Below are 11,315 nucleotides of genomic sequence, written 5' to 3' on the forward strand. Positions count from 1 at the left end.
TCATGTTTCCTCATTTTTCCATCTGTCAGCATAAGGGCTCTTACAGACGAGCGTTTTTACCTGCGCTCCCCTGCATTCCGTTTTTCTGCGTTCAGCCGCAGGGGAGCGCATTACATTTTTTCCAATGGGGCTGTACTCACACAGGCGCCGAACGCAGGAAAAATGCAGCATGTTGCATCTCAACCTGCGTTCGGCTCCTACACGCGCCTGTGTGAGTACAGCCCCATTGGAAAAAATGTAATGCGTCTATTCCTGCGCTCCCCTGCGGCTGAACGCAGAAAAACGGAATGCAGGGGAGCGCAGGTAAAAACGCTCGTCTGTAAGAGCCCTTATGCTGACAGATGGGAAAATGGGGAAACATGAATTCATTCAGTTGGGCTTATGTAGAAAAGCTGCATAAATAAGAATAATAGAACTACCTATTTTTTTATGTAGATATGAATGTATCCACAAACTGAGAGCAAATCATTATACATTGCCTCCGGCTTGCACCATTTCTCTGCCCCTTTAGGCGGGCAAACTCAATTAACCCCTCCCTCGCCTTGTTTTAAATTGAAGTGAACAGAATTGCTGTCAACTGTTTAGGGAGAAGGAAAGGTAAAAACCAATGAGGGGCATCCCCCAGGAATTCTATTTGCTTATCTGCTACATTAGGCTGCCATTCCTCTTCTTCAAAACTGCCAACATCTCAAGCCCAACTAATTCCTTATCTTGGCAAATAGAAGAAATCTTCTGCACTCGCCCCCATAGTCTATATAATAATGACATTGAGAGTTTTTTCTGTTTTAAGCTACTACAATTGCTCTCCCCGGATATTCCAAACATCAGGATGATTTTAATGAACTGACACATTTATTAAAGCAGATTCTTGTTTAAGTTTGTCGGGGGTTCCTATTGCTACAAGGTGATATATAGATATACACATATATACAGTACGTTAAAAAAAAAACACTGCACGGTGTTGAAAAAATATGTTTTATAGCACTATCCTTTGAAACAAGATTCAAGTACAAGTTACATTTGGGCTGTCTGTGGTACCCAACTCCCTTGAAGATTCTGATTGTACAAGACTGTGAGCCGTACTGGAGATGCACAATGTCACATCAGGGAAATGCAGGATCTTTCATGCCTCTTTGAACTGGGAATCTGCTTGCAAATCTTTGTCACTTGGAAGAACGGATTTTAATTCCCGGGTCACTGGAGTTGGGTCACCTTAATGGCTAATGCGGTGTTGAAGTCTAAAAAGAAGGGTCCCTCCTGGGCAGGCAGAAATGTAGTAGTTATAATGTTATAGACACCAGCCGGGATATTCTCCAGTTCCATGTAGCAGAAACCACACCTGGAAGAGAGACATGAAAATAACAATAAATAACCTCAAAAATAATGACTGTATTATATGGTGGGTTTTTAACCCTAAAAAAGCATTTAAAGGATAATCTATTTAACTTTAATAGTTGCTAACAAACATGATTTCCTACATCAGTGTTTGATTTATAGTGTACTAGTGGCTCAGTCTTACACAGGATCATTAGCTTGGCAGGAGCACACTGTACACTAGTACAGGTATGGGACCTGTTATCCAGAATGCTCGGGACCTGGAGTTTTCTGGATAACACATCTTTCCATAATTTGGATCTCCGTGCCCCGTACTAGAAAATCATTTAACATTAATTAAACACAGTAGGATTGTTTTGCCCCCATTAAGGATTACTTGTATATTAGTTAGGAGCAAGTACATGGTACAGTTTTATTATTACAGAGAAAAAGTAAGTCATTTATAAAAAATTAAATTTTTTGGATAAAATGGAGTCTATGGGGTATATTTATCAAAGAGTAAAGTTAGAGGTCGCCACAGTCCTCTAGAGTGAAATTCTGCCACTTTCCATTAATTTCTATGGGATTTTGAAAGGCGTATTTATCAAAGGATGATCTTTCCCATACAAATTAATGTGGCGGAATTTCACTCTAGAGGACTGTGGCGATCTCTAACTTAATTTTTTGATAAATATGTCCCCTATGGGAGACAGTCTCTATAATTTGGAGCTTTTTGCATAACGGGTCCCATACCTGTAACTCCCACCTTTCTGTACATGTCTGCAAGAGGACAGATACCTGGGAAGAGAATTGGAGGGGGAACGTGGGTGCTGCCTCCTTGGCAGTAAAAAGTACAATACTGGCCCTGGTGTTATATTAACGTTCCACATGCTGTGCATATAAATTAATTTTGCACTTGACAATGAAACTTTTAATAATTCCATATTGAAGGTATTTTATAAGCAGCAGATAATACATTTACAGTTCTCTAAATGATAAAAAGGGTGACTTTCACCAGATCCACACAGAGGATGGGGTGCCTTGGCCCTGAAGCTGTATCTTGGGGAGACATGACTCAGCACATGATATCACAGTGATAAAGCAGCAGGGAATCACTAAATACGGCCCAACTGCTCAGACTCAAATGCTTTTGGTCTGTATGGCTTAATCACAGACTGTTTTCAAGCCACACTTTCTTTGATGCACTTGCCGAGAGTTAGGGAATACCCTCGGGTAGATATACTGAGCAGATGCCCAAATGGTATGAAGCCGTCACTTAAGTCTCAGGAATCATTTCATGAAGCAAATAATGGAAATAAAATGTACATCCAGTTCCATGGGATTCCAGAGAAAGAACTCGAGGTCCGGTTGGATCAATCGTACCAATTGGGCAGGTCCTCACAAACACACGAGTTCCCATTACAGACGGGCACTGGGCAGGTGTCTGTTTCTGCCGACCTCTAGTCCATGTTCATGCAACCTCTCCATTCCCTTCCAGCTCTCTCCCCTTCTGCTTTTTGCCATCCCTCTCCCCTTCGGCTTTTCCCCTCCCCTCTGGCAATCTCCCCTCCGTCGCTCACACGAGCATGGAGGGGAGCGTGGTGGCGCCCAGTTGGATTGGCCCAGCACTGGCCAGGCACCTGCATTTAATTTCAGATATTAATGACCATTGTGGTGCAACCATCTCACTATATGTGTGGGATTGTAAGGCTCTGCCCATACAAAGCTAAAACAACTCATCAGCTGATTTATTGTGGGTGTTGCGTCTCTCATATCCCTCAGGCCATGTTTTTAGGCAACAAGGTAGCAATGTCCCCTGGTGTGTTGATTTTATTTAATTAATTACATAAATGGAAAATGTAAGTGACAAAAGCAAAACCAATCAATGACAGTAAATAAGAACTTATCCCACAAATATCACTTGTTCTGCCATTCTGGTCTTAGAGGAGTATAAAGGACAGCCAATAAGCATTCTAGCTGAGCGCTCATATCCTGACTTATCATACCAATTTAGAGGGCTGCATCATTTAAATGGTTTCAGAAGCAGGTGCACATTATTTAGTATAAAAGATAAAGCTGACGCATGTGAAGGGTGCTGAAGTATATATTGGGTAACATCTGTACTAGGGATGCACCGAATCCACTATTTTGGATTCGGCCAAACCCCCGAATCCTTTGTGAAAGATTCGGCCGAATACCGACCCCGAATTTGCATATGCAAATTAGGGGTGGGAAGGGGATATTTTTTTACTCCCTTGTTTTGTGACAAAGAGTCACGCAATTTCCCTCCCCACCCCTAATTTGCATATGCAAATTAGGATTCTGATTCGGTTCAGCCAGGCAGAAGGATTCAGCCGAATCCGAATCCTGCTGAAAAAGGCAGAATCCTGGCCGAATCCCGAACCGAATCCTGGATTCGGTGAATCCCTAATCTGTACATTAGGTATTGTAAGGTTCTGCTTGAAATCATGACAGGGACTGATACAGCAGTGTTTTCTTATATCTGGTACGTTCTTATGAGCTGAAGGGAACTTGACTCAATGTTAGATCCAAAGTGGGGTGCCCTATAGGTATCAAGTATCCAACTGATTGGAATTATTTGCATATATAAAGGGGGGAAGGATTGGTGTTACCTGTAGTCACCGCTGCTCTTTTTCTGGAAACCAGAGGGCCCAGGGTCTCCTGTAGTCGACACTGTAATGACTTCAAAGCCAACTCTGTACTGCCTGTATGAGAGAAGCACACAATATTCACTGCAAAGAAGCTATTTACTAACATAAATGCCAGGGCCTATTTTAATTCTCAGTCCAGACCTGCTGCTAAGGCTACGCGATTCCTGATTGCACAGTGTTGGGGGGACCACATTATTATTAATTTCATGATGGAAGCTGAGGGCCAGTGTAAATTTGAAAGTGGGCTGCAATTGGCCCCCGGGCCTGTCTTTGGACATACCTTGGTTAGGGGCAACTGCAGGAGGCTATGGAGCTTAGAGCCACAGGCAATGAAGAGTTGCTGCCAGTCAGCTGTCAGACACATGGGGGACCTTGTATTTGCCACCTGCCATAGCTCCCTGGCACCCCCAGCTTGCTACTTCTGAATGTGACACAAATCTCCATCCCTCTTATATTTAGTGCTAGTGAATGCAGAGCTATACAGAGAGAGAGCAGCAACTCTTGCACTTCATTCTAGGAGAGGAGAGATTGCTTTCAGCTTTGCACCTGCACCAATTTTGTAGATATGAGCGGACACTGCATTAACCATTTAATAGACACCTTTGAAAACAATATATAAGGCTCCTTTAATAAAGAAAAGCTCCTCAAAGTTGCATTGAAAGGCTGCAGCTGCTTAAAAACACAGAGCTGCATTTGCAGTGCAACTACATCAGAGCAATGGGACTGCAGAACTTCAGGGCTTGCTCACAGTGTTTGTGGCTTGTGTGGAAGGACTGACGGCCACACTGAGAATTGCAGCAACCAACCAAGGTAAAAAAGTACAAAGGATTTGTGCTATGGCTTTAAATAAAGGGAAACTGTACCCTATTTCTAACCAGGCCCGGACTGACAATCTGTCAGTTCGGGCAATTTCCCGAATGGCCGCTCCATTTACCTTTGAAATGGGCCGCTTCTGATTTGCGGCGTCTGGGCAGGGGTAGAGACTGACTTACATGCACGCTGTGCTTCTCCTTCACACACACGCTGCGTGTTCCTCCTCCCTCCTCCTAAGATCACTCAGGGAAAGGCAAAGGTGATTGGCCAGAAGACGGGTTGGGAGGTGTCAGAGAGTTCCCGTGCTGTTTCATGAAGCTCCTAGGAGAGGTAGGGGGGAGGTAGGGGTGTCTGTGTGTGTCTCTGTGTCTGTCTGTGTTTCTGTGTGTGTGTGTTTGTGTCTCTCTGTGTTTGTGTCTTTGTGTGTGTCTCTCTGTGTGTGTGTCTATCTGTGTTTTTTTTGTCTCTGTGTGTGTGTGTTTGTCTCTGTGTTTGTGTGTCTCTCTGTGTGTGTGTGTGTCTCTCTGTGTGTGTGTCTATCTGTGTTTTTTTTGTCTCTGTGTGTGTGTGTTTGTCTCTGTGTTTGTGTGTCTCTGTGTGTGTGTGTCTCTGTGTTTGTGTGTCTCTGTGTGTGTTTGTGTCTGTGTTTTTGTGTCTCTTTGTGTGTGTCTATCTGTGTTTTTTTTGTCTCTGTGTTTGTGTGTCTCTGTGTGTTTGTGTGTGTGTGTCTCTGTGTTTGTGTGTCTCTCTGTGTGTTTGTGTGTCTCTGTGTGTGTTTGTGTGTGTGTTTGTGTCTGTGTGTGTGTCTCTCTGTGTTTGTGTGTCTCTTTGTGTGTGTGTTTACATGTGGGCTGCTTTGTTTGTTTTTTGCCCGGGCTGCTTTTTGCTCCCAGTCCGGCTCTGTTTCTAACCCTTTCTAAATGGGCACCTATGTCTGTTTGAAATCACTGAGATAATCTATGATGTGAAATCTGTAATCTAACATGCTGTACAAATGAAAATAACTGGGATTATTATATTCAGATTCTTCTCTTTTTCACTTTAGAAGCATGTCCTCATGGAACATGGGTGGGGGGGATCCACAATGTTTTATATACATTATATACAGTTTATATACAAGATTTAGCTGGACTTCTTATTAAACACTGGCCATCATGCTGTGCAAGCCATACGACTGGGATGTTCAACCTGAAGGCCTCATCCACATTTGTATTTTTTATGCCCATTCAGTTGGAAATTGCATCTATTTGTATTGAAGGCAGATTCACTTTCTGGCACAGTTATACCATTGCACCTCCAAATTGAATACAAGTTGACAGAGTTCTTGTTCTTGAGATGGTGGGAGGCGTAGTTCAGATACAGCTGGATGGATGTCCTTGTTATTTTGTGAAATGAAATGTCATTTCTCCATGCTGTACTGTACATGAAACATGTAGTTTTAATGCAGGTTATTGCCTTATTGAGTCTACAAAGTAATCTGGGCAGAAGCACATTCAATTGGTATTTGTGTATGTGATGTAATAATGCAGTTACATGTGGCAGCTAGCTGAGGGGACTGGGATTGGTGGTGCACCCAGTCACAAGACATGAACACAGGAATAATTCTCTTCTCCTCTCTCACTTTGGTTACACGGTACTTGTTTTAATGCAATAAATCATTTGCCTCAAACCTACAAACCTGTGTAGTGAGTGATTTGCTTGAATGCGCGGCCCCTATTGTACATTGTGTGACACTCTATTAAAGGCACACTGTCATTAGAATAAATGCTTCTCTTCTGGGGTGCTGGAAACATTGGATCATGGTGAAGGTTCTATGCTCTAGGGCAGTGATCCCCAACCAGTGGCTCACAGGCAACCTGTTGTTCTCTGATCCCTTGGATGGTACTGGCCTCAAAGCAGGTGCTTATTTTTCAATTTTTGGCTTGAAGTTTTAGATGCATAAAAATCACATGTACTGCCACATAGTGGCTCCTGTAGGCTGCCAGTCCACAAAGAGGCTTTGAAATACCCAATCACAGCCCTTATTTTGCACCCTCATGGAATTTTTTTTCATGCCGGTTTTGCTCCCCACGGGTAAAAAGGTTGGGGATCCCTGGTCTAGGGATTCTAAAAGGTGTCAACTAGACGGCATGAGGTTCTTGGTTTCTCTATCTATGGGGCAAATTCACTAGCCTGCCGCACTTTTGCCAGGCGAAGTTATGCTAGCGAAGCCTAATTTGCATTGGCACCAAGTTAAAGTACAATGGATGTATATGTAGCAGCAAATACATTACACTTCACAAGCCTGGGAAAGCTTCATAAGATAAAATAGAGTTGTTATTTTGCCCTATACATGTGCCCAGTGTATAGTTTAGGTGCCATATTTTAGGAAATGTAGGGGGGGAAGGAGGGTACCCCCAAAAAAATTTACCATTTTTTTCAGCCTATCACCCTAAAAAAAGTAAAAGACGCCAGTGTGTTTTGGAACTTAGAAAAAATTTCAACTTTTTTTTGAAGCAATCCCTATCTACTCTATTGCACTTCACCTGGTCTGAGGTGGCGAAGGCAAGTCTGGCGCAAGAGGGAGCGTTCAGTAAACGGACTGGGGGTCCTGGGCCCACTGGGACTGTTACCTTGGGGCCCCCTTCAACATTTTGTACTGGTAGCATTAATAAAACAACAATCTGCCTATCAAGTAAAATCCATGACTAATCGAGCACATCTAAAATTATTTGGTCCCAAACAATGGGCAAAATGGGATACAACAGGGCACCCTGAATGGTAATATATATAATAAGATAGGTATAAAAAAAGATATGAGCTAATCCAGTCACACCACCTCTGATCAAGTGCCCAATGATGCAAAACTCATCAGGAGGGTGTGGTTAGCAAGGGGTATGCCGACAGAAAGAGGACACTGCCATGTGATATGCTGACATTTTTTTAAACTAATAAAACACTATAAGTGATTAACTGCCTGTGACATGTTATTATATATACAGGACCTTGCACACAGTATCACAAATGATAATTTGTTAGATAATCTTCAGTGATGGGCAGATCTGTCGCGTTTCATGAAACGGCAAAAAATTCACGAAACGCATTGAAATTAATGAGCGTCAAAATAATTATATTGCACGTCAATTTTGCCCCGAGCGACAAGTTTTATAGGCGTGACTATTTGGTCCAAATACATTAAAGTCAGTGGGCGCACGAATATTTTTTTTTTTGACGCTCTGGATTTTTCGCCTGACAATTGTCACCACAGCTTCAAGAATTAATTCCCTTTGCCCGAAACGCAGAAATTCGCCACAAATTTGCGTCTGACCAATTTATTCGCCCATCACTAATAATCTAACATACACCCATTTTCTAAAATACATGATCTCTTATCTGAAGTGATTTGTTACTGACTTCTGATCATCTAAAAATGATGGACACAGTGCCTGAAATTACCCAGTACACTGTATGCCATTTCCATAAGTCTTACATGTAAATTTGATTTGAAAGACTATTTACTATCACGTTATTACATCGTAACTGTTTTATAACTCTCACTCTTAGGGTAAGGGCACGTGCTCAGATTCGGGGAGATTAGTCACCCAGCAACTAATCTCCTATTCTTCGGGCGACTAATCTCCCTGAACTGCCTCCCGCCGGCTAGAATGTAAATCACCGGTGGGATGGCACTAGGAGCGCTTCTTTTTCCGAAGTGGCCCGAAGTTTACTCATGAGGCAACTTCGGAAAACGAAGAGCATAGATTTGAAGAAACAACCAGGTGGAAGAAAAGCTCTAAAAAGACATTTTATCCATTATGTTTTTACACAGCATCTCATGTAAACTAAAGTCTCTTGTAGGGATGCACCGAATCCAGGATTCGGTTCGGGATTCAGCCTTTTTCAGCAGGATTCAGCCGAATCCTTCTGCCTGGCCGAACCGACTCCAAATTTACATATGTAAATTAGGGGCGGGTAGGGAAATTAAGTGACTTTTCATCACAAAAGAAGATTTTTTTCCCACTTTTTCCTTTCATGACCGTAATTTGCATAAGCAAATTAGGATTCGGGTCGGTTCGGTATTCGGCCGAACCTTTCTCCGAGGATTCAGGGATTTGGCCGAATCCCAAATAGTGGATTTGGTGCATCCCTAGTCTCTTGAGAACTATTAATTAGGGATGCACCGAATCCACTATTTGAGATTCGGCCGAATTCCTGAATCCTTGGTGAAAGATTCGGCCGAATACCGAACCAATCCTAATTTGCTTATGCAAATTACGGTCATGAAAGGAAAAAGTGGGGAAAAAAATCTTTTGTGATGAAAAGTCACTTAATTTCCCTACCCACCCCTAATTTACATATGTAAATTCGGAGTCGGTTCAGGCAGGCAGAAGGATTCGGCCGAATCTGAATCCTGCTGAAAAAGGCCGAATCCCGAACTGAATCCTGGATTCGGTGCTTCCCTAATATTAATGCTTTCATTTTGTAAAAGTTGCCAACCGATACCTTTCTAAATGGTGATTTACTAGTAAAATACCTCACCTGATCACAGTGAGCTTGTTGTAACATGGAATACGTTCTTTCACCCCATAATCATTTATGTTGTTATTGTCTAGTTCCAAAGCAATCTTTTTGTGGTACAGGTATGGGATCCGTTATCCGGAAACCCATTATCCAGAAAGTTCAGAATTATGGAAAGGCCGTCTCCCATAGGCTCTATTATAATAAATTAATCAAAATTTTTAAAAATGATTTCCTTTTTCTCTGTAATAAAAAACAGTAACTTGTACTTGAGATATAATTAATCCTTATTGGAAGCAAAACCAGAATATTTGGTTTATTTAATGTGTACATGATTTTCTAGTAGACTTAACCTTTTCGCTGCCAGACAATTTGGCTGATTTGGTACTTCTATTGCCAGACCATTTTTGAATATTTTGTACTCTTTCACTTTAAGAGCCTTTCCTGGGGGGTCTTTTAGTTTAACCAGGGAAACAATACATGTTTTTTTTCAGGACAACCTGAGCTTTCAAAATATGCTAGAATTTTTGTGTAATTCAACTTTTGTAAAAAAATATAGGCTTCAAAGTGCCTTGTAAAATGAAAAAAAAAAATCAGGTTTCACATAGTACAATTACATATATCAGAAACATCATTTATTTTATGTACGAGAACACAGCAGATTTGGAAAGGTCTATGTCTCCTGAACGCAACAATACCAAATATAGTTTTATTGAGATTTCTCACTTATATAGATCAAAATCTACAAGCAGTACACTAGCAAATTTCCAAAGCACCGCTCCACAAAACGGCATAATTCTGATTTCAAGGCCAAACATTCCACTAACAGTAGGTTCACCCCAGAAAACTATATATTTTCAGAAAGTACACATTCTCCCGAATCTAAATTGGGTATGCATGTCTTTCTACCCCAAAGTACCAAGCCGCAAATCTTTCCTAAATTTGGCAATTTTTGGGACATTTCCAAAAATCACCTCATAACTTCCACCTGTAGCACCTTATTTCATACATACTATAAGGTATCAAGATAAATCACAGTTTGATACCCAATGTACATAGGAGTATCGAAGTACATGGCATGTAAAGACCCCAGAATCTACCATGCGCATACTTATTACATTTACACTAATTTCCAAACATTACCAGTTTTATATGGGATAAAAGCTACAAAAAGTTATGGTAACCCCTAAAAGCCATATATTTTTGGAATGTACACATTCCAATGAATCTAAAATGGGTAATTATGTCTTTCTACTCCAAACTACCTTACTGCAAAGCTACGCTAAAGGCAGTGGTTTTTATGACATTTGAAAATTGTCTAAAAATACCCTAAATATTGACGCCAAGGGTCTACTGAACAGTTTGATGCCCAATGTGTATAGATATTCCAAAGCAGCTGGCAAGTGCGGACCCCCAAAAAATTTGTGTATTTGTATTTCGTTCGCTGTCTTTTCGCCTTCTGTGAAGAGTGACCCCTGACTGCGTATTATTTGCCAAAAGACCCTCCTAACAGCACATAGACCCCCAAAACCATATATGTTTGGAAAGTACACATTCAGACAAATCTAAAATGGGTAATTATGTCTTTCTACTCCAAACTACCTTACTGCAAAGCTTCGCTATAGGCAGCGGTAAAAATATTGCAATTGGTCGCATTTATTTTACCCAATTTCATACATACAATTGTAAAACACCCTAAATATTGACGCCAAGGGTCTTATGAACAGTTTGATGCCCAATATGCATAGATATACCAAAGCAGCTGGCATGTGCGGACCCCAAAAAATGAGTGTATTTGAATTTTCTCCGCTGTCTTTTCGCCTTCTGTGAACATAGACCAGTGACTGTGTATTGTGCCACAAGACCCCCTAACAGCACATAGACCCCCAAAATTATATATTTTTGTAAAGTACACATTCTGACAAAAAAAAAAAAAAAAAGCCTGAAAATAAAAAGAATAAAGCTAACTTTGTAAAATGTGTATTGTGTACATGGATGTGTATGTAAATGAGTGTGTAT

General features: G+C 41.3%; 1 protein-coding gene across 1 annotated transcript; it reads right to left on the minus strand.

Annotated features, from left to right (window-relative positions):
• Positions 1–961: 961 nt before the first annotated feature.
• LOC121394627 (calpain-7-like) lies at positions 962–4,997 on the minus strand. The gene is made up of 3 exons (XM_041566068.1): positions 4,979–4,997; positions 3,948–4,040; positions 962–1,339 (listed from the first exon to the last, which is right to left on the minus strand). Coding segments are annotated over exons 1-3 (240 nt in total). The 5' UTR covers positions 4,981–4,997; the 3' UTR covers positions 962–1,194.
• Between the last annotated feature and the right edge of the window lie 6,318 nt (positions 4,998–11,315).

Source organism: Xenopus laevis, chromosome 6L, assembly GCF_017654675.1.
Source record: "Xenopus laevis strain J_2021 chromosome 6L, Xenopus_laevis_v10.1, whole genome shotgun sequence".
Lineage (NCBI taxonomy): Eukaryota > Metazoa > Chordata > Amphibia > Anura > Pipidae > Xenopus > Xenopus laevis.

What these genes read in the sequence shown, in the direction of transcription:
- LOC121394627 (XM_041566068.1), bottom strand. An exon ending in AAGAGCAGCGGTGACTACAG is followed by an intron (nt 1,340 to 3,947) that starts GTAACACCAATC and finishes TCTCTCTTCCAG; the next exon opens with GTGTGGTTTCTGCTACATGG.